Consider the following 23,952-nt stretch of genomic DNA (forward strand, 5'->3'; position numbering starts at 1 on the left):
GTATTGTATCGAGAGAATCCTACGAATACCCACCGAGCCCGAGACGCAAATAAATTGATCTCGGCGCCCAATTAACCGATACCAAAATCTCCGGCATTCTGGGTGAGATCTGACATGAAATCTGGGGGAGTTAGATGGACCTATGAGATCGAGCCGACGATCCACAGGGCGGCGTCGGCGTATTAGCACGGCTAGAGTAGTTCTTCATAATCCCGCGCCAACTCCGGCCGGTTTCCCACTATAATACCGCTCCTCAACTATGGAACAAACAGACCACGTGGCCGGCTTAGATCCGGACTCACGCGCCGCCTGGCAGGCTAAGCCTATTCGCCGGCGCAACCGCATGATTAATAGGTGAGATATACCCCCTATTCCCATATTCCCGACGCAAAGACCAAAAAGAAAAGAAAAAAAAAAGAAAGGTGATTCGGACATACATATTATTTATCTCTAACATGTCCCACCTCCTTACGTCCTCTTTACCGATACGAAGTATGGATGCTAATTTACAAGCACGGAGTATCCTGGAAACAAAACTTGGTTTCCCGGCATGTTCCTCTAAACTTAGCCGGAAGACCAACGTTTTGTTTCTTGCGCTCCGTCTATAAAAAGTTGCTTAGAATGTCGAAGAAGAAAGTTAAAATGCTCCAAGACGAGCCCGTCCTGCACAAACTGCAACAAGGCTGCCCGAGACTGTCTATACATAGGACCGCGACTGGACGAAGCTAGTCAAATGCGCCTCGCCGAAATCAAGGAGAAACAAGGGACTCTTGAACGAGAACTCGAGCGTGATGTTGCAAAATCTACGACGTCCAAGAGTACGTTGCAACAGCGCAGTCTGGCCGACGATATTGTAGGTGAAGATGACGAAGAGCGCGATCTAGAGGCTACACCACTTGCAGCTTTAGACGTAACGTACGAGGACGACGTTGACGGGGCGGGTGATATGATAGACCTAGGGATCCAGATCGGGAAAATGCGCATCACTGAAAGAATAGGTGGTCTCTCGCGACCTAGGATATCTGAAGAGGTATGTGACGCTTACAATACGCATGAATAAGATACTTATAGTGTGAAATTTAGATATCGGCCGGTATCTCGGGTTCACAGCCTTCGGGCTCGCAACCTCCTCAGCACAGAGGACAGACATCCGGCATCGATGACTTACCCGAGTTCCTGAGACCAGGGGACCAGTATATAGTACCCACTTCCGGCTTCTTCTTCGGTCAGCTAGGGGAGCCACCGTCGATCCTCCAATTCCTACCATTTAAAGCCGCTGCAGATCAGTTAATGAAGCAATACTTTACTTGTGTTCACCCAATTGCTCCTTGTGCCCATAGGCCGACGTTAGAAGCTACTTACGCAACCTTCTGGGAGGAAATAAACGCCGGATATGAACCCCGGCCCTCAATGCAAGCTGTCATTTTTGGTGCTATGTTTAGCGGAGCTATCAGTGTAGATGAGAACACACCTGAGTTCGTTGGATATCCCAGAGCTAGCTGGGTCTCTAGCCTGAAGATGGGCACGGAAACCGCCTTAAGCAAGGCAAACTTTCTACGAACTACCAAGGTAGAAACGATACAAGCGTTTATTATGTATATGGTACGTTTAGTTGCCCCGAAATTAGCTATAAAGATGACTAATTTCACGATAGCTTCCCCTATGCAGAGGTGAAGTGTCACGGGCCCACTCAGTACTCGTTGGTGCTGCAGTACGGATGGCTGAGTGCATGGGTTTACATCGCGATGGAGAAGCATATGGTCTTACGCCGCTCGAAACGCATGTTCGGCGTCTGATCTGGCACCAATTATGCTTCCTCGATATTCGGACTTGCGAGGCCCAAGGACCGAAGCCAGTGATCAGGCGAGATGACTACGATACGAAATTGCCTCTAAACTGCAATGACGAAGAACTTACACATGCCATAAGACCACCAGAGCCATCAGAAGCGTGGACCAACAATACTCTTGCCCTAATACGCTTTGAAATCAACGAGATGATGCGCATCATATGGATCGACAGGCGGAGACTTGAAACTCGCCGGACTACGTTAACAGCCGTACTCACCAAGATTGAAAACTTTCGCCGGCGGATGTCAGAAAAATACGATCGTCTTCTAGATGTCACACAGCCAATCCAGAGGTATGCAAAATGTGTCATGTATCTGTTGACATATCGCTTGCATGTCATGATCCTACATCCCTACCACTCAAACGCCGCCAATCCAATGCCGCCACGGCTGAATCAACTTCTTATCACATCTGGGATCATGATCGTCGAGCTCGCAATACAGCTTGAGACCAATTCTAATTTTAAGGATTGGGCATGGTATCTTGGTGCTTATTTCCAATATCAGATCGCGCTGTTATTAGCGACTGAAGTTTATTACCGACCACAGTCTCGCGACGCTGATCGGATATGGTCATGCTTGGACTACGTTTTTGGCATGGACCGCAGGCTTCCACCCGAAGCTAAGGCCGTACAGCTCCTTTCCGAGATACAAGGTAAGACTGCAGTGTATATGCGCATGCGCAAGATGCGTGGGCCCACAAGCCTCTCACGGGCTGTTCCTGGGCAAAATGTCGTCGCGGGAACCTCACGGCCGTCGCCACCTGTGCAAGGTCATCTACAACAACCGCCTCAGGGAATAGTTCCGGATGTACCCAAGGTTGAACCGGGGTATACTCCGCCAATGCCGGCTGGCCCTCCGATGTCACAACCGCAGATGGTGTTTGCCGGTGTTTCTGACGGGCAGGCACTATGGAGCTTACCGCCGAATCACGCAAGCCCAGGGAGCGATAGCTCGAGCATAGAGCAAGGGGGTCAACGGATCCCTACACCGGGGACTCGAGGGCCGGGGATGACTCACAACGGTAATATCATGGATAATATTGATTGGGTAAGTCTCTTACGACCTTGTTTACGTTGCCCTTTAAATTCTTAACATCCATGCTAACTCAAGGTTCAGGACACAATCAACTCTCTTTTTCCTAACGATCCGCAAACTGGCGGATTAAGTATACAGGGTTTTCACGACCCGAATTTCAGCGCTGCGGGTTGGAGTACAGGATAGGATAGGATAGGACAGGACAGGATGGGGCAGGATGGGTCGACATTTGGAGTTTCTATTTATTTTTGGACTTTGAACTTTTATCTACTTCAAGTATAGACGATGATATGAAGCAATTCGTAGTGAGAAGGAGCTAGGATAGCTGTATTTTTTTTTTTCCCTTTTTATTTGTATATCGGGTTGGGAGTACAACGAATACCTAACGAGACACGGATTGGAGATATACCATTATTGTAGAGCTTTTGCACTCGCTTTTTGGGGAATGTTTAAAAATAAAAATATGTATCTGCTTAATTATCGTCATGCTCTAATCGTATTTTTTAAGTAGTACTTTCTAGGATCAGAAGCTGTCACTCCTATTTAAGATGTATATGTCCTATGATAATTTGTTTAAATGTCTACGTTGGATATTAGGGCTCTCGCTTACTTTTCAAAGTAATATCTGTAAGCTACGATAATACTCTCTCAGGACGAAGTCTGTATAGTCCTGGATCTAGTGTCTTACCTCGTCTAACCGTTACCTGAGCCTAGATAAACCACTACATATCGTCACAGTAAAACACCACGAATGCATTAAATTTGAAGTAATAGTCGTAAATTCTCTTCTGATATAAATACATACATACATCATCATCCGAAGCGAAGAATAGTAGTAGTAGTAGTAATAGGAAAACAATCCGTGATAAGAAAAAATAACACGATCCGGGGTCATGACTCATTAATAACAATTCTATCTTTCTGCGCGTTCCCAGTCCAGTCCGAGCCGAGATATTGGACAAGGAGGAAGAAAAAAAAAACAAATCTCATTCATGCAGATAGGTATTGAGCGGGGAAAAAAAAAGCATAAGTCCCCAATTCATTCATGCAGGCAACGCCGGACCAGGTATCACCGCTGTGCTGTCCCCTTTACCAAAAAAAGGGGAGAAGACAAAAGCCCGTTTTTTGTAAATCCGTGGAAAAGACAAAACGTGACGTAAGTTTGAAAAGAAATCTTAAATCTTAAGATGCGTGAGAGAACCCCCTCATTAATGCGTATGCCCCGTTGGCCTAGGCCCTCCGTTTATGATTATTACTATTATTGTTGTTATGAGTTCGCGTTGTTGCTGTTGCTCTGTGTATACGTGAGGAAGGCGTCATTCTCTAGATGCCGCCTTCTAGGTACTCGGCCTCTTGCGGGGGAGTTGGCATAGGGAGGGGGGCGTCTTGCATCTGAAGACTGACGGTGCTAGGAGCAGCTGCGGAGGGAGTGGCGCCTCGCGATAGCGGGCCGCCTGTGTCGGATGTGGGTGTGACTATGCGGATGGTGGCGTGACGTGGGGGCTTGGCGACGAGCACCTGTGCAGGGCAGATGACGACCTCCTCATCCCCAACGCCGTTATCGTCGCCCTTTTTAACTACGAGTGGGAAGAGCACCGTGCGGACGATGGCACGCTGGACTTCATATTGATCATTAGGGATTGAGTCTCCTGATCGTTCATTCATGAGCGCTGCGTTGAAAGCGACAGTGCGTGCTAGGTCGCCGTTGGCGTCGTATTCGGGTTGTAATGGCGGTAGCATCATATATTCAGCCCGCTGAGTACGCATCTCGATTGAAAGGTCGACAGCTTCGCGCATGACACGGCGGAGCTGGGATTGTATTTGTGCCTCCAGGTTAGACGGAGGCGGGAGGATCATGCATAGGGTTTGAAAGACGGCCTGTACAACGGCCTCGGTGTCCTGGTTGCGCTGATCACCAAACGCTGGCCTCTTAGACAGTAGCGTCAATGTTACGGCGCGCCACTGGCGGACAGCATGCGGCGGTCCAACTTCTAATAGAAGCTTCTCTAGAGACTTGAGCTTCTGCCGGTGTTCCCGGTCCATGCCGAACAAGTAACGAGTGAAGACAAACTCCCAAATCATATTCATAGTCATGGACATGAATATGTCGCGACGCCTTACCCGGTCGCTGAGGTATTGATCAACGTCGGAACCGTCTAAGACTGCGTTGTCTAATCGGTCGATAATCTTTTCGTCGTTGATTTCGTTCGTCAATCGACAAGCACGCATGTCGGAAAATTTGGAGAAGCGAAGGACCCATTGCTGTACATGTTGGCACAATTGTTGGCAACGATGATCAAAGTGATCTTCATCTTTAAGACGAAGGAAGTCTGCATCGGGAGGTTTATGGGCAAGTATTTGTCGTTGCATTTCCCTGACCTGCTCTTTGGTAACCTCGAGTTGAGCACGTAGCTCTTGGATCTCGCTGTCTTTTTCTTGTATTGTCCTATCGTAATTATCTTGAGCTAGGTGGGAGCGTTCGAGTTCTTTGGCTGCCGACGCGTGCTGGGATTCGAGGCGTTTGTATTTCTCATTATGCTGATGGGCGAGGACGTTATTGGCGCTGTGAAGACCTTCATTAACCTCAGTTAATCGATTGACTTCTTTGTGCAACCATTCGAGTGAGGCCTTAAGACTTTCGATTTCGGCATCGCGTTCGGTAACGGCAGATGCTGTTCGATGGGTTATGTTTTGTTCGACGTGGGCCTTTTCATCGGCAAGCGCGCGATTTTCAGCCACTAATTGCTCGACTCTTGATTCGAGTTCTAGAACCTGTATGCTTTGTCGACGACGCATGCTCTGTGGTCGGGTTGGAGATCGTGGGGATCCAATGCGGCCCTCGCCATAGCCATCCTGCATATGGGGATTAGCAAATAGAGTAGCGGCAGTCATGGCTTGATAGGTTCGGTTCGGTTCGAAATGATTTGTTTAAAGTTGAATAATGGATACGGGATGGATACGAATGGATACGGATGGATAATAATGTAACAGGGGAAGAGGAGCACGGAGCATGGAGCATAAAGTATAGAGCACGGTTGTTATTATGTACTTACATATACGTCCGTCATGTCCTTGGCTCGAACACGGCCCTCATTAGCCACAGGTATCGTGGTTTGCTGAAGTTGTTGGGTTTGGTGGAGATTTTCTCTCGAGGCATTGTTATTATTGGAGAGGTTGGAACTCAAAGATCTCAGGTCACCGCTCATTCGTTTACCCGTGCGTCGAAGAGCCAGGGGTGGGGTGTTGGAGCCTGACCGAAAATTACGGCCACCTGGACTTTCAGGCCGAAACTGTTGTGGTTCAGGTGTCTTTAACCGTGAAATGCTTGTATTGGATGCAGATCGTCTTGGCTGATTTGGATTTTCCATCCGCGGTGTTGATACTCGACTTATACTTTCCGATACACTTCTTTGCCCATAATTTTGTCCGACATCTTGAGATTTTATATCTTGGGATTTCGACAAACGCGTTTTCCTAGGATCTATAGTATCTTGTACCTCATCTTGACTGCGAGCAATTGGTGTGCTTAAATTTGGTGTCTCGTTTCCCAATCCTAGCTTTTTGCTTCTTTTTTCATTCGGTTGGGGAGTGCGAATTACACTGCTTTCGTCTTCTAATGCTGCAGCTTTTTGAGGCGTCTTTTCTGGCCAATCCCGCAAATTCACACCGCTGTCACGTAGGCTTAATTCGTCCATCGAACTACGCCGCATCGGATTTGGTGAATCTGTTACAAACCCACTGTCCCTATTCGCCTCTGTAATAATCGATGTCTTGTTTGTAATCCCGTGACTCCGATCTTGTCCTTCATTTTGTAGTTCTTCACCCGTCTCTTCCTTTACTGGAGGAAGGACACGGGGTGAATTGCGGCCGGAATTTCCGTAGTCCTGAATTAAAGGCCTTGAACTTGGTGACTTGAGTAATGCTCCGTCGATTTTGCGCTCCACTATTGGTTCCGAAGGTTCACTGCTGTGCTCCGATGTGTCTAGATCGTCTAGCCTTTGTATGATTTCGGTAGTAGGTAGCTCTCTCGATGTTAAGCCTTCACGACTAGCGCTGCGAGGTTCCGGTAAGTTCTGTTGCACTTCTCTTCCTACTACTGGGCTCTCGATTTCCTCGGAAGCGCTTCCATATGTTGGGAGATTTCCTGATGGCTCTATCTCCTTAGGATCAGAAGACGGTGCCTCTTTTTGTTCATCTGCCCCTGTGCTCGGCCCAGTCTCTTGACCGCTTACATTAACCTCTGGGTGCCTATCCTCCAGTGCCTTGGGCTCAGAGATTTCTGAAACTACACGGTTATCAAGTATATCTTGTGTGTTTGGCGTTTTCATGTTGGCATACTTCTCAGTTAAATGTGCAGCCTCTCCAGTCGAGGGCGCTGCAGGAGTAATTTCCGGAACTGGAGAGTCTGTATCCTTATGCATCTTCGCATTTTTAGATGAATGAAAGTGGGATTCCATAAGGATAGCTGCAATCTTACGTGCTGGCGTGGTCGTATCTTGAATAGGGCTTGGCTGCCGAGCCTCAGGTTGAGCTGAAAGAGATTCTTTTTCTACATGCCTGGGATCTAATTGACTTAACTGCGACTCTGCAGGTGAAGTAGACATATTCTCGCCCATTGCTACCTGTGGTGCATTGAATACATGTTCTCCAGTGGTGTCTTCTGGCGTGTCGTCGCGAGGTTGAATCTCATTTGAAGGTTGCCTTTCAAAATATGAAGCGGCAATCTCTCGTTGTGGCGTGAGCACCGGGAGTAAACCAGAAGTGCTAATTTTCTTGACACCACTATTCTCTTCGACGTTATGAGAGTTTTTAGCCTTTGTAATTAACTGAGATTCAAAATATGAGACTGCAATCTCTCGGGCAGGAGTGATGTCATGTGAAACGACGTTGTTATCACTGGTTTCTGCGATGTATGATCCTGCGGGTGGTAACAGCCCGCGGGCATCGTAGCTTGAGCTCTCGGTATTTCGAGGAAATTTGAGTTGAGTCGGAGAGAGTTCAGATATCGTAGGGTCGCCGCTGGACAAATAGGTTCTAATCCTCTTGCCTGGCTGCGGTGACTGATCGAATGGACGCTCATGTTCTATATGGCTACTTAGCTGGGCTGGCGAAAGATCAACATTGACCGGGTGTGCGGCAACCGTTGACGGAGTCCGAGGAGGGGTGACAGGCTCCGGTAACTCGACGTGGTCCAAAATGTCTTGTCTGGTTTCGCTAAGAGGCCCTTTGCCAGGATGGCGCTCCGATACGGGCGACGGCGGTTGAGTAATTCCCGGAACTTCTACGCTGTTCTCGTCAGGGTGACTGATATTGATGTTTTCAGCATTTTGATCTTGGTCTTTCGGCTTGGGGGGGATTCCTTCTTCGACGTCCTTTGCTTTAGAACCTTGCCCTTCGACTTCTGAGATATTTTCTGGAGTCAGTCTTCTCGGGGCGTTCTCTTTTGCTACTGTATCCGGAGAAGCGTTTGCCAGTGCATCTTCTATGGACTCTAGAGGAGTAGAAGTGCCCGACGCTTTGCGGCGTGTCTCGTCTTGTGGGGGGTTATTTGGGAATTCTGGCCACTCACCCTCATTTACCATTGTCCTTTCCGGTCCCTGAGCCGTGGGCTCCCCTGCGATGACGTCGCTCGAATTATGACTTGTATTCGGTTCCTGGCTTACAGGCGTCTGGGTTCCCGAGCCTATTTCTAATCCGGTTTGGGCATTCATTCTTTTCTTTTTCTTGTCCTTTTTTGACTTCTTGCGGCTAACAGGGGAAGGCTGAGGTTCTGGTTCCTTCGGCGTAGAAGGGTCGGTATCGAGTTGTTCATTGATAGGCAATTCTTGTTGCTCGGTAGCGCTTATCTTAGGTGTCTTGACGAGCTCCGAAATATCATTTGACTCTGTAGGCAATTGTTCTTCACTTATTAAAGGTTCTGTGATAACTGCCGTCTCATCTTGCTTTTCGACATCTGGCAAACTTTGCGACTGCGGGTCGGAATTTGGGATTTCAGTGCCTGGTTCAAGAGTATTGAGTATCAGAGCCTCTTTTTCTTTCTCAAGATCTTCGACAGGGATGTCGGCCAAAGCTTTCTTTGATTCTTGTACGTCGCGTGAGGTCTCGCCTATAGTATTGGAAGTTGCATCCAATTGTTTATCCTTGACTATATTTTCCACTTCAGAGATTATAAGAGCCGGCTCGGAGCTAGGAGCTAAGGTATCTTGGCCCGTAGGCGCACCTATTTCTTCACCAATTTTTTCGGCAAGATCTCCGACGTGTCCTTGGATAGGTTGAGTCGAGGATTCAGCCTCTACTGTTGGCGACTGTAAGCTCTCTTCCTGAACGCTCGTCGATGTAGTGGTCGTAATAGGGGCATTTTGCACTTCCGAATTTGAATTTACTAACTCCGTGGGTGGTTCTGAGGGGCCTGATACTGTTTTAGGCACTACTGGTTCGTCCTTGGCCTTCAAGTCAGGTTCGGGCTGAAACAGTTCGGCGGCTAAAGCAGCTAATTTTTTCATCTTTCGCCTTTCCTTCTTGGACATTTTGCTACCAGAAGATTGAGAGGGATCTTCTCTGGACTTCTCCTCCCCCCTCGGGGCTGTTGTATGTTCTACCTTAGGCGGAGTATCAAGTTGTTCCTGGCTCTCTTGTATGGGAGACCCCTCGGGTAAAATTGGTTGTGCTTGGGACTCTGGAGGGGCCGTAGCGCTAGACTCGGGCTCCTGGCTAACTTGGCTTGCTTTCTTCTTCTTTTTCTTGGGTTTTTTACTTGTAGCCACCTCAGGTAAGACATCTTCGGGTACAGCATCTGTGGTGATTGTGGACGTATCATCAACGATTAACTGACTATCGAGGTGCTGGGATTGCTCTATTGGTTCTGATGAGGGCACGGTTTTTAGTGTAGGCTCCGTTTCAAGCTGGCTGGCTTCCTTCTCCTCTGGCTTAGACTCTGATTTTGTAGGCATTTCGGGGAGGTCCTCTGTATTTTTGTTGTCTTTCGAGGTCGTCATAGGTTCTTGTATACTCAGGAGACTCTTGAATGAGTCAGTAAGCCCTCCAAAGAAACCCCAGCTCGCCCGTTGCTCAGCACGTTGGTCCACATGTTGCTCTCTAGACCGTTTTGGTAACTCTTTTTGAGTCTGAGTTTCAGCTAGCTGCGTGCTTTCTGATGCGGGTTCTGGTTCGGCTTGATTAACACTCTTCTTTCCCTTGCTTTTCTTAGACTTCTTTGTCAGCATGGATTCAGTTTCATCCAAGGTGGCGGGGAGCTCCTGAATAGGGGTTTCAGAACTTTCTAGCTGTGTAGGTTCTTCTGCTTGAGCTAGCAACTCCAGTCCCGAACGTTGTGTAGACTCCTCTGGCTGTACTGAATTTTCCTGTGCAGGTGCTTCTACCTCCAAAAGATCTTGTGGCACAGAGACTAATTGCTCAGATTCGCCTGGTTGAGTGAGCTCTTCTGGCTTGGGTAGTTCCTGATTCAACGGTTCCTCCGTAGCTATTGGCTCCTCTAATTGCGCAGGCTCCTGTGTTGGCAGATCCTGGGTTTGCATGGGCTCTCCTGATACTGCGGCCTCTAGCTGGGTAGATTCTGCTGGTTGCAAATCTTCTCCTGACCTGGAGAACTCATCAAGCTGTACTACTTCAGCCGGGGTCTCGGATGCGATAGGATCTACGGTTTCCTCGTGCTTTTCGTCTGACTGGACTAGTCCCTGGGGTAGCGGCTCCTCTCGCGGGGGAATTGAGGAAACAACATTGGTCTGCTCCTCTGGTGTCTGGCTAACGATCTCTGACTGGACGACCACTGACTGAGCGGTATCCTCGGGGTTGAGATCCTCGGACGTAGGAATAGTGGCAATATTTTCAGGAGGGGTTTGATCCGATAGAGGAATATCAGGCTCTAGTAACGTATCCCTTTCAACCTGCTCCTCGACAATCTGGGGCGGCACTACTGTGAGTATGTTCTCCTCGGCAGAAGGTTTATTATCCTCTGTATTTACAACCGGAGCCTCCTCGATACTGGTGAACTCGGCCGGTACTTCGGGCAAGCTAGACAAGTAATTCTCTTCAATGGGAATTGTATCTTCAATGCTCATGGGAGGTACATCAGGAGATATATTGGTAGATCTGACTTCCATAGGCGACTCTGGTTGCTGGAGGATGGAATCCGGCTCCGGTTCGGGCAGCACCTCGGCCTCAAGTTCGGGTTCCTGGGTGCATGGCTTCTTCTCTCCATCGTCTTTTTGGCCAGGTGTTAGATCTGCAGCGCCTTGCTCTGCAGGATTTTCTGAAACAGAGAGCTTCTCTGTATTGACCTGCTCGATTGCGGATGTACCAGTCGCTAGATCGCTAGTGAGTTGAGCTGACTCTTGTTGTGAAATTGTCTCATCTTTCCGTAGACTTGCGCGTTTCTTTTTCTTATTCTTTTTGCCTTTCTTAGTAGGAGCCGCCTCCTCAACCTTTTCGTCCTTTAAGCTCTCGAGTGTTAAGTTTTCAGTCTCTGCAATTTCACTTATGCCTAGTTGAGTTGCAGACTCAAATTCTGCTTGATTTTGTTCTTGTGACTGTACATCATCTGAACGACCAACATCCTTGATTTCTATGTCTTTACTTTCAGCAGAGCCAAGATCAATAATGTCTGCACCTTCGGGGCTTTGCTGGGGGGTAGATCTGCCAATATCCGTCTCCTCATGATTGTCTATTGCGCCCATAGATACTTGACTAGGTTCGACTTGGGGGGCAGAGACATTCTCGTCGTGAGAATTGCCCCCCTTAGCTTTCTTTCCTTTCTTATTCTTTCGAGGAGAGACAGGTTCATCCAACTTTTCTTCCTTCGAGGTTTCTGTAGAAGCTGAGGCTTGAATTTCGCTTTGTTCGTCTGTGAAAAGCACCACTGGACTTTCCTTAGCTGCCTGCTCTGGAATTTGCTCGGATAGGTTGTCATCTAGAAGGGTTAGTTGTTTATTTTCTTCACCTTCCTTATCTTCGATAGAGACGCTCTCGGAGCTCTTAGATTCTTGCTCTGCAATTTCCTTAACATTGGCTTCGGGAGATTGACTGTTTGTGGGGGATCTGGAATCATCTTGTTGGACTATCGTAGTTGCGGTTTCGGTAAGCTCGTCCACTCTGTCCGAGGGCGTGAGATAAAGCTCTTCGCTAATTATAGGCATAGTGCTCTTCGTAGGATTTATTGTTTCGTCGACGGCTGCTGGCATGCTTGGGGCGGATTCGGTAGTCTCTTGGCTTGGTATAGATGCCGCATCGTCTAAGATTGGCTGGCTTCCTCGCTTTTTCCCTTTTTTGCTTTTCTTTGGCCTGGGCGTGACCACGTTTTCCAGGCTTTCGTCGTCGCGTACAGGCTCAGCCACGGGTTCTTCCTCTAGCATAGCGTTTTCAGTTAGATCATTGGTTTGTCGAGTTTTCTCCTGGTCCTGGACATTTGTAACTTCTCCACTTGGGGCGATCTCAGGCCTGATTATCAACATATCGTCACCTGCCTTGTCTGTATGAACTCCTGGTTCCTGCTCAGAATCTTGAGAATGGACGGTTGTACCCGTAACATCTGATGCTCGCGGCTCAGCCTCTTTCGTTGGAGAAGGAGAGATATCCAATGTGCTGGTCGCAGTCTTGCTCGTTCCGGGGGTAGGTAAATCGGATAGGTCAGGCGGGTCTTGCTCAGTCAGGTGTGGCTCCGTCTTAATCTCTTGAACCAAGGGTGAGTCCAAAGGCATCACATCTTGCGGTTGACTGCTCTCGGGAGTAGGGGATTGCGTCTGTTCGGTCGGAGGTTCTATTGGTAAGGGGGACGACTCGGGTTCTCGTTCCTGTACTTGGCTAATTTCCTTCTCCTTTCCTTTATCCTTATTTATAGGGCTCTGCGGGTCATCTTGATGCGGCTGAGACACCGACTCCACTGGTTCAGATATCACCGGAGTTTCTGACGCGGCTTCACCTAGATTAGTCTGGTCTTGCGATATAGTGGATGGCATTTCGATAAGGTCTGAGGAAGGGACCTCTGTGCTTGGCTCGGTTATTGGCGCCACTGCTCCTATTGTAGAATCGAGCGCGTCTTGATCTTCGCTCTCACCCTCTTCCGCAATCGTTGGCAATATTTCCATAGTGCTTTGGGTCTTATCCTCGGCTAACAGGTTAGACTCAGCCTGTGAATCGCTGAGGGTAGTATGCTCTGTAAGAGGATTCGACAGATCATCTTCGGAACAAGTAGGCATAGCTCGAGTTGGCTCGCCGACTTGAGAGATTGCTAAAACGCTGTCATTTGTCATACTTTCTGAAGACTGTTCAATATTATCCTGTGGCTCGAGGACTGCTGTAGGGGTGGGTTCAGTGGGGAGAGTATCTTGAGCTGGCAGGACTGGTATGGTTTGGGATTCATCCCGGGTAGAAGGCTCTTGGGCAGCGTCTGCCTCAGTAGGTAGATTGTCGTTTGCACTTTCCTGCACCGCTGGTACGATTTCTCCTGAGGGTTGTTGAACGATGTCACGTTCGCCCTTTGATGCGCCCTCTGCTAGTAGACTGTTTTGGGCTTCCATTGAAACTTCTGCATCTTCCTGGGGAGCTTGCTCTTGGGTACCTGCAGCAACGTCGGAATCCTTTAGGTCTGGCCCATCTCGTAAGTCGTCAAGGGTATTTGATTTGGTCTTAGCCTCAATATGTTGGATAAGTTGATCTAATGGGTCTATTGGCTGATCCTGAGATGGTTCTTGTTGAGCTTTCGATACATCACCAAAACTGCCCGATGCCTCTTGAGAATGGACCTCGGATTCCGGTAAGTAATCCGGTGGGGGCGGTAGGTCAATAGAGGCCCAGTCGGGGTTGAAGATTGTTCCAGGCGCAGGGGTCTCACCGACCGGTTCCGGCGAAGTCTCCATAGCTCCCTGTTCGAGTGGTCCAGGAAATTGGGCGCTCTGGGGCTTTTCTTCGTCCTTCTCAGATCTTTCAATGCTAGGTGGATTTAGATCTAAACCAAGACTCTCTCCGGTTTGTGCGGTATCCTCGGAAACGACAACTGGCTCGGTTGGTATCTCTGATAAGATGACAGATGCTGACGTTTCCTTAGTGTCAGTAGAGATATTTTCAGGTTTCCCGTCCGTATCTTCTTTTGCTTGAACTGCTTGGGCGTCGTCGCTAATTCTATCAGTGGTAAGTTGAGTAGGTGAAGTTACTTCCTTGTCCGCATCAACCCGCGCATCCAGAATTTCCGGTGTTTCCTGGGGAATATTGTTAGTGACAGTCTCGACTTGGATAGGACCACGCTTTTCTTCGTCTTCCTCTTCTTTGCTAGGGGTTGACTCGGACTCGGGGGCTTGATTTTCCACCTGAGTGACAGCTGTCACGTCAACTTTGTCAACTTCGGGAGCGGGAGCGGGAGAGTAGGGGGGTGGTTTGCTATCAATATTTGTCTCCACAATCATGGGCTCCCCCACAGATTTGTTAGATTCCTCAGATTCCTTAGATTCTAGTTCTCCACTTAATGCAGGTGCATCAATTGCATCGGTAGTGTCCACTTGGCTTTCCTCGCTCTTATTTTGGGATTCCTTGCTAGAGGTATCTGGTTCAGACAAAACAATATCCGCAGTTGGTTCAGCTTGTTCTACAACTGGCTTCTGCGCATCCTCTACAATTGATTGAGGTACAGACTGCACCTTCGTGAGTGACGCATCCAATTCATTATCGCGGTCTTGGGACGGCTGTTTGGGAACATCGCTAACGACTTGAAGCTCGTTAACATCAGCTTCAAAGGGTGTTGGTTGGGGCGCCGGTTCCGGATTGGGACCAGTTAATGCAGAAGCGTCAACCACTTCTGACACGTCTTGGCTCATTTCCTTGCTTTCCCCCTTCTCGCTGCCGGGTTCATCTAATAATCGGGTCGTTTCCCGTGCCTCTTCATTGATCACTTCGTTGGGAAGACTCGGCGGTTGGGCCTCATCGGTTTCTGGGAATAAACTCGGTGCTTCCTCTACCGCTTGGAATGGTACGGTTGATTTGTCTTGCTTGTCTTCTGAGCTCTCGCTCCAGTCGGGCTTAGAAAGCGGAACCTCAGTTAGATCGGTTGGCGCAGGTCCCTGCTGGTCCCTAGTATCTTCACCGCTAAGTATATCGAGCTGCGGCGATGATTCATCCACGTTAGTGTCCTTCAATAATGTCGAGCCGTTTGATGCCTGTTCGATGGAGCGCTGCAGGTTAGTTTCAGTCAAAGTGGGTTGCTCATCGTGTTGTTCTCCGTCCACAATAGGAACTGCAAGCTTTATAGAATCGTCAGGCGAATGGGTCTCTTCTAAAACTGATTTCGATGCCGATTGCGGCTGCTCATCTTGTCCAAGAACGGGGACTGTAGACTGAAAATCGTCGTGGCTATCAACCGCGGGGTTGCTCAATATCGGCTCCATCGGCTGGTTTGGAGAAAGTGTTTCTCGTGACGTCTTCTCGTTATCCCAATTGGCATCACTGGGCCTTGTAGGCTCTTCTTGGAGCACCTGTTCGCTAATTGATTGATTTTCGGGAAATATATTTGGTTGCTGTTCAGTTTGTATCAAGCTAGCTGGTGCTTCTGCGAAGCCTTCCACAGGAGTATCAGGTTGCTGGTCCTCGGCTTGCACTATTGGAAGAGGCGGTGATTTAGAAAGAGGCTGACCCTCTTCCTCCTGGGCTGAGATTTGTTCATCAACAACTTGGTCCTCTGGCTCAGGTACTGTTGTTTGTGTCTTGTTCTCCTCATTCTCGGACGTCTCTATGGTAGGAATTTCCTCAGGCGAGTCCAATTGGCCATCACGCGGTTCTGGTGAAGTAGCTTCTGGTTGATCTTGACTGGAGATTTGTGGGCCAACAGGAAGTGCACGGGGACTCTCTACGCTGGTCTCCTGTGTTAACTCCTCGGCTTCTTTGGTTGGTTCTTCAACAGAGGTGACAGGTTCGGCTTCCTCATTCTCTAATAATGGCCGCTGAATATCCTCTTCCTTTTTCTCATCTTTCTCAGAGGCACTAGGAGAAAGCTCAAGGGTTGTCTCAAGTTGCTCCGGCTTCTCTAGCTCAGCATTGGGTAGGGCTGATTCTTGTTCAGAGGCTGACTCTACTCCAATTATGGTAGGCTCTGCCTGAATAGTGGGAGTCTCGCTTCCGACTGTAGTCAGCTCTAACTTGGCAACCGGTTCTAGTTCAGCGTTAGGCGTTTCTGGTTTCACTCCGGTTAATTCAGCTTCAGTAGCAGGGACGTCTTTCTGAACGGTAGAGGTCTCTGGCTCTTCGATACGAGTTTCTCCAGCGTTCAGCTTGGTTTCCACCGTGCTTGCTTCGCCGCTTGGAAGTACTGGTTCAGGAGTCGCTATGGGCTCAGTAGAGGATATCTCTGGTTCAGTCGCAGTAGTCTCTAACTCGACAACACTACGTTCCGGGTTAGTTGAAGGAACTCCCAGCTCAATATTAGATACTTCCGGATGTATGGCAATCTCAGATTCAGGGGCAGTAGGCTTCTCAACAGCGGCTATATCTAATGGGATAGGAGCTGGCTCTGGCTCTACCTGTAGCTCAATCTTAGGACTGTCTACTTCAACCTCAGGTGTCTTGGACTCAGGTATGGCTGGCTCTTCGTGGCCGAAAGCGAGTTCTTCAACAATGGCCGGTTTCTCTTCGACCAAAGGCAATTTCTCGGTGGGGATCAGGTTGCTGTAGACTGGAACAGCATCACCAGCTCGATGTAAGGGCAGCTCGTCTAGTTCTACGTTTCGAGTATCCGTAGTTATGAGTGGGCTTTCTAGACTAAGCTCCGCAGATTGAGACTTGCGGTTCTTCTTTTTCTTGCTTTTGTTTAGCGTAGTACTTGTACTCTGCGAAATAGTCGAGGCATCAGAGTCGGGTTCCTGCACTTCAATTGAAGGTTGCTCCTCGTGCACTTCTGATATGGAGGATTCGGGCGCCAGTGTTTCGATCGATTTATTATCATCTAGGTCTTCTTCCAAAGCCTTTAGTGCATCTTTTGTAGAGGTAATAGCCGGTACAGACTCCACTTGTCCAGCAGGCGAAATTCGCTCGTATGCAATACCGCCGAGAATTTCATCTTGGAGCGGAGTAGCTTTTGTATTAGTCGAGCCCATTAATAATTCGTCGATATCGCTCAATCCCCTCTCTTGTATCTTATCGTCGTCTTGACCATTGTCCAAGAAACCACTAGATTCTAGAGGTCTATGGTCACCTGCGTTGCTCAGAGCAGTATCGAAGGTATCGATCGAATCTGGCGTTTTACTTCCAGGAAAGAAGTCCGAAACGGGAAGAAATTCGTGCGGTGTTCCTGTAGAAACAACGGCCTCGTTGGCCTGACTTAAGCTACGGTCATCAGATGTGATCGTAATTTCTGGTTCTCCTATGATAGGCATCGCTGCTTCTGTTGAAACAACACTATCCTCCAAGTTATCTTTGAGAAGGCCTTGGATGGAATCACCTCGATCTCCAATGCTAGGGGCTACTAAGAAAGTTGGCGAGCTGAAAGGACTATGAGAATCATCCTCAGCCAGCTTCAAGTCTGACTCTTCAGGGAGAGGAGACAAGTGGGAACCATCTGCTCTACTATTTCGGTGGAATGAAGCTTCGCTAGGTAGTTGCCTGAAGGCGTCTTCATCAAGTTGAAGGGCTTTCTCAACCGCATGCGAGCTTTCTGGTTTTTCTGCAGATATCACAGCTGGCGATGACAGTGGTCCGGAAAAGATATTATCGCGGAAAGGGTGGTCTCGGTCGGGAGACTCTAGAATCAGGTGGGCTGATGAAGGCGAGCCTCGCTCACGAAGTTCAGACCCCGAAGGCGAAGATTCTCTCTCGGGAGAGTTTGATAAGTCGATCGATCCCCGTAGCGCCCTCTGGAGAAGAAGTAAGGGTTTGAAGTCCCGAGAGGCTTCCCAGGATGCTGGGCGAGAACGATTCTTCGATTCGCTTCCGAATTCTACAGTGGCAGTTATTGGTGACACCGACGGTGAAGATCTTCCATTGCTCGGTGTATGCCTATGCCCCGGACGGAAAAATTGGATAGGTATCGCGCTTTGACTAGGCGTTTTTGGCCTAGTCGGCGTTTCAAGGGTGCTACGACGACGAGTATGAGTAGGCGCCTCGCGCGAATGTCGTTCATTCTCAGGTGTCTCGGGACGGCTATCCGGTAGAGGTGGAAAGTCATCGCCAAGCTTAGAAAGAGGAGACACAGAGCGACTTGGAGGTAAAGGTAACAGGTCACCATGCTTAGGATCTATGGCAGGCCGAATTTCCCGCGGGATAATCTCGGGGTCGATAAGCTCTGCTTCTCGTGATAAAGTTGATTGTCTCTGGGGAATGAAGGGGACGGTTTGGGATTCCTCATCCAAAGGAGCATTGGTGGCATTTGGCTGAGGCTCTTGGGACATGATAGCATCGCCCGTCGAGCCGACACCTGCGCCAAGGATGCCGGCATTACCTAAAAAAGGATCATTCTTGTCCTCATCCAATTTGCGTAGAGGTTCCTTTTCTTCTACTATCCCAATTGAAGATTTTAAGCGGCCGAAGAAACTCGTAGAGCCTTTGCGATCCTTTTTACCAGCACTGCTCGGAGTGGAGGTCACAGCTTTAGCTTGGTCTGCCTTGTCATCCCTTGTCTGGTTACTAGTCGGTTGGCTATCGTCGTAACGAGCTTGGTTCGGAACTACAGAGTCAGCATCATAATCTAAGATCTTAGATCGACCCTTTCCCTTATCGGACGGTCCTCCTTCAGTAAGATCATTCTCGTTTTCAGGTAAATTGGCGGGAACGTTTCTCTTTTTCTTGCTCTTCTTCCGAGAATCATCGGTACCCGCGTCAGAGGCCGGAGCTGACCTTGATGGCGTCGATAACGGATCAGGATAGGAATCCCGTTTCGATCTCTTGGAACTTCCCACGGAGGCTTCAGATGGAGCTACGGATTGAGGTGTTGAGGGCCGATCCTCGTATGGAATCGAACTTCGCGTAGACTTCTTCGATTTCCTCGATTTCCTCGGTGTATCTAACTCCTCTTCTGCTGCAGCTGTCTTTTCACTACGTATATCACTGGCGGATTCGATCATCTCCTTTGGACTATCGTAAAGATCTTCAACAGGGAGCGCTACACGCGGCAGGGAGTCGTGAGCACTGGCGTCTTGCGTAGACTTATTCTTTGACTCGTTGAACGAGTCCCAGCCTTCGAGGCCACGGACAGTCGGAAACGCAAATTCATCATCAACAGAGCCACTCTTACTCTTTTTACCCTTTCTTAGAGTACCTTGTTCGCTTTTAGGAAGAGAAGTAACGTCTACTTTTTGAACAAGGTCAGGGGCAGCCTCCAAGATTGGTACAGACCTGGGTGGTGAATCATATGCCCCACTATCACGCTTCGATTTCCTTTTGCTCTTTTTCGGTGTATCCCACTCCTCTTCGGTCTCGATTATACTATCCGCGGTATCGATTATCCCGTAAGAGCTTGCTGTTGAAAGTTCCGATGGCAGGACTGTCCTCGAAAAAGATCCACCCGAGTCTCGCCTAGCCCTCCAGCTATCCTTTCTTGAACTACCAGATTCGTCATCAGGAGTAAAAAAGATATCCGCTCCACCAGGCCCCCTCGGCCCGTTCTTTGAAGTATCGGGCTTCGGTGTGGGTATTGAAGGCGAGTTATATATTTCTAGGTCACGCTTAGATCTCTTGTTGCTCTCATCTAGACGATCTAACGTGTCAATCTGCACAGTATTGACATTTTGTACATCCCGAATACCATCGACTAGAGCTACAACCTTGGGGCTCTCTACAATGTCAGGCTGTCTCGAATCCTCTTGGACAACGACAGCCTTTTTCGACTTCTTTGACCTTTTCTTAGGTGAGCTGTCTTCCCCTTCAGCGAAAAATTCCGCCTCTAGATTTTGCTCGTTTCGGGCCTTATTGCCAATTAATGTATCATCCAATGTTTGAGCTCTTGCTGCTTTCTCGCGTTTCTTTCTCTCCTTTTTGCTAAACTCATTCGATAGCACATCCCAGTCGTCTTCTGTATTGGATCTCGAAAGTCGTATAGCCTCACTGCCATCGACAATAGCATGGGGCCTTTCGGCACTGTCTCGTTCGAGGGCCTTGTCCTGCTTGCGCTGCTCTACGCTGTTGAGTTCGGGAAGAATTCGCGATTTATCGGTCGAGATATCCCTCTCGTCAGGTGGCGTCTCGACCTCCCCAATAACGAAACCATGTTCCCGGACACCCTGTGAAGTGGTAGTCCCTGAACCGTCAACTGTTCCCAAGTCGGCCACTGACTCCACAAACGGTGCTTGATATACGCTAAAGTCATTCGGCCCAGGCGGTGAATCACGCTTATGAAAACTTGCATCGTTAATAACGATATTAGGGTCAAATCCACTGCCTTCGAGAGCGGCGGCTATATTTGCTGTAAAAACCGGGTCTTCAGCAAATGAACCCGGCATCTGGGCACCCTTTAGGTTGGAGGGTTTGGGACCAGGGATAGGTGGGCTATCATATGTGCTCTTGAATGGGACCGAAGCTCTACGATTTGCGGGTTCGTCTCCGTTCCTTGAAGCTTTTTTAGGTTCGGTCGCTTCAACAACAGCAGTCTGCCCCGATGTACTCGAAGACGCGTTTTTATTGCTACCGCCACCACCGAGAGCTGCTGCAATGGATGCTAATCCCCAAGAACTCTTTCTCCCGGCCCGACTTCTTGGAGGCTTAGCAGGCGTCACAATCTTAGTCCCCGAATACGGGTCATCCTCTCTCTCCGGACTCTCCACAACGTAGCGTTTTGTCTGATTCTCTCCCCAACTGACAGATTTTGCTATCAATGGCGCCGGGGCTACTTCGCTTCGAGATTCAGTAACTACGTCAGATACGACCTTAGGGGGAGGAATATCAATCTTCCTGACAAGCTTAGGAAGAGGCTCTTCCGCGTGTCGCTGTCCTTCTGGAATCGGTGTGGGAACAGGCGTAGGCCGCACGATATTAAGCATCGGCCGCTCTCGTTCAGCGGAAGGGTCTCTCGCCGTGAATACGGGGATCCTAGTGAGACCTTTGATATCCAGCGTTCGAAAACGAGAAAGCTCATTAGGATGTTCTAGAACATTATCAATACGGACATCAGCATCGGGCGCATCGTAGGCGCTCTTCTTCTTTGCGTGATCCATTTCTGGGGGTGACACAACATCCACAATCACCGGTTGCTGGTCCTGCTTCCATTTACCTACAACCGAAGACTCGGCATCCCGTATCTCCGCGTCCTTGATTCTGCGCGCAAGTTCTGCTTCCCGATAATAACGGTCAGCATCTTCTTGGACAGCATCTTTTTCACGTTTTGGGGATTCATCCCGTCGCGATCTATTCCTAGAGCTAGCATCGCCACCTCGGCTATGACTACGTCCACGGCGATCTTCAGCCATCACCGCCGCAGCGGCGGCAGCAAATGCAACCCCGCTTATAGGAGCCGTCGCGTGCTCAGCAGTTTGGTATATTTCATGTGCATCACGAAGTTCCCGCTCATAAGAGTCTTTCCGACTAAGTCGTTCCGGGGAGAAATTAGGTTCGCGATCTACAGTTATCACATTCGGCGTTAGAGGTCGTTTCGGTGTCGTGTAAGGAGGAGTCTGAAAAGCATCATCAGCTACTTGATACTGAAATGGATCAATTGGACCCTCTCGCATAGGATACTCGGGGCCATTCACAGGTTGGTAGCTTCCCACACTAGAGCGATTGGCACCGTCTCTGCCACGGCGTTCCTTTTCGTAAGTCTCTTCGCGGATAATCTTCCGTTCATCTTCTGGGTCGATTTTGCGCTTGTTACGCGTTAGATCGTGATCAGAGCTATCGTCATCGTGCTCGTCACGACGGCGTCCCTCCTCTTCAGACTTCCGTTTTAATTCGGGCACTATCTTTTCCCGGTAATGCCAATCTCTTTTAAACTCTAGGCCATTTCCAAACCGCGTTTCTCGAGGTACTTCAGTGAGATCATTACGAGCCGGAGGGACGTTATCATGACTCTTACGCTCTTCACCCTTCCGAGCCTGTACGCCAGCGTCTGAACGCTTTGGCCGGCGCTCATTGTCACGATCACGCTTCTCTTCGAGCTTGTTGTGGTCATCTTTACGATCAGAGCCTGGTACAACAACAGTATCTTCGGGCACTTTTTTAGATGACACATGCTCTGAGTATCCAGAACCCGTTTCCACTGAGTCGAGAACTCTCCTGGGCACCTGCACTATGGGCCTTGGATGTTGTATGGGTACTGGTGCAGGTCGAGGCGGGGCAGACAAGTCCTGTTGGCTAGACACGACGGGGCCATTATAAACATCAAAGCGTTTTGGATCAGATGTTGGAGCTGGATATACCAGTTGTAACGGGCGATTATCAGGTGTAGCTTCACTAGGAGTTATTGTAGGAGTTATTGAAGGTTCGTACGGTCGCGGAGATCCAACAACCGTGGATCGGTCAACCGTTTCAAACCCACAAGGAGCCTCAACATAACCTCGGAGCGAATTTACGGGTCCGAAGAGGCTCGGATCGACCACCGAAGATTTACGGCGGAGAGGGGGGCCATAAATTGAAACTTGAGAGGGACGGGGGGAACGTGAAGAGCTAGGGGTACTCTGACGGGGAATAGGCTGGTTAATAGTATTAGGCAGGCTAAGTCCCGAGGAGCCATAGGCAAGGCCAGAGTCAAACTCGCTGGACGATGACTCGTCTTCAGAAGCGGACTCCCACTCCGAGTCATCTGAAGAATCATCACGGCGGGGTTTAGAGCTTCCAACCCCCCTGTTCGAGTTCCCGCTATTTGTTCGACGAAACTGAGTCAGGGCCGCCGCAGCACCAACCAATGTCGACGGCCGGCTCCTCCCAGCTGCTTTAAGATCTTCGGCATTTTGTTGTCTAGCAATCTCGGCAAACTGTCTTCCTAATTCAAGTATTTCTTCATCCGTCTGATCACGTTTCGGACGCGGCCTACCAGCACTACTACTAGGGGGGCTGAATTCGCGACTCCTCTGCCGTTCGACGTACCCTCTTCCATAGGCAAGATCCGAGCCTACAGATGACGAGGAAGAATTCCCGAACCGAAGAAAACGGCTACGCTTCTTTTTTACACGATGTTGCTTCCGCCCACCGCCACCGCCACCAAAAAACGCGCCAAGCCCGAATCTCCTAGAGGGACGGGAGATATTTAATAAGGAGGAAGAAGTGGAGGATGACGATGAAAGGGGCGAGGGTGCACGCGATCGAAGGTGTATGAGTTCGTTTCGTTCTTCCTCTTCCGGAGGCGGTGCAGGTAGTGCTAATTGCTGATTCCGAAGTTGCTCTCTAGAATCGCGCCGCTCTTTGCGCCGACGGCGAGAGGATTCGGGGCTCCGCCGGCGATGATGCTCTCGGGTCATCATCTTACAGAATTAGACTCGTTACGTATAGTCGAGTCCATTCAGAAAACACTCTAGAATGATTAATAAGAGTGTACATTAATTAAGTTGGTATACCGTCGCGACGGGCCAAAAATTGAGTATAACGATGTTTTGTTTAGATGCCGATTACAACTGTGGGGACATATAGGAAACTATCAAGGGCTGGGAAATGACTTAAAACCGAGCTGAAGGATGGTACTGTAGCAGTAACTATGTACTATAAAATCAATGCTTGCTGCCAGATATAGATAGCCCCACATAAGGCGGCTAACACTCCTAATTGTTGATGAAGGGGTGGCTGGGAGGTTTTTGTTTCCTTCGCCGCTTTCCACTTCTTGTCGCATAATAATTTAAAAAGTTGGATGGAGGCCTTCAGCTGTTCCAGAGCGGGGATTCGGCGATAATCCTATCACGTGTGTTGCACATGAATGCCGTCCTACCACTGGCTGTTATCAATCCAATTGTAACCGTCTATCAACAAATCGATCTTAACATTAATATGGACTGCCACGTCAATATGCTGCAGGTTGGCCACTCTCTTCCACCCACACAACGCTAAAGCATAAGAAAGCATAAGCATATTTACCTGCCTACCTACATACAAGCTGCAGCCGTTTCTACGAGCTAGATAGTCCGTTAGCCGAGCAGCTGATTTAGTTATGTCTACTATTA

The 23,952-nt window shown here is 49.0% G+C and overlaps 2 protein-coding genes across 2 annotated transcripts; one reads left to right on the forward strand and one right to left on the reverse strand.

Moving 5' to 3' along the window:
• Window positions 1-259: 259 nt before the first annotated feature.
• Window positions 260-3,073, forward strand: GL218_06667 (uncharacterized protein; the record flags this gene model as incomplete). The annotated part of the gene is made up of 5 exons (XM_033583392.1): window positions 260-354; window positions 730-1,030; window positions 1,084-1,602; window positions 1,655-2,899; window positions 2,969-3,073. The coding sequence occupies 5 exons, from the start codon at window positions 260-262 to the stop codon at window positions 3,071-3,073; spliced, it is 2,265 nt and encodes a 754-aa protein (XP_033433309.1).
• A 1,137-nt stretch (window positions 3,074-4,210) lies between these two features.
• GL218_06668 (uncharacterized protein) lies at window positions 4,211-23,262 on the reverse strand (the record flags this gene model as incomplete). Its single annotated transcript, XM_033583393.1, has 4 exons — window positions 4,211-5,740; window positions 5,941-6,177; window positions 7,120-8,993; window positions 9,108-23,262. 4 exons carry the CDS (start codon window positions 23,260-23,262, stop codon window positions 4,211-4,213), a joined length of 17,796 nt encoding a protein of 5,931 aa, XP_033433312.1.
• Window positions 23,263-23,952: the final 690 nt, after the last annotated feature.

This window comes from Daldinia childiae (genome assembly GCF_008694065.1).
Source record: "Daldinia childiae strain JS-1345 chromosome Unknown Scaffold7, whole genome shotgun sequence".
Classification (NCBI taxonomy): Eukaryota; Fungi; Ascomycota; class Sordariomycetes; order Xylariales; family Hypoxylaceae; genus Daldinia; species Daldinia childiae.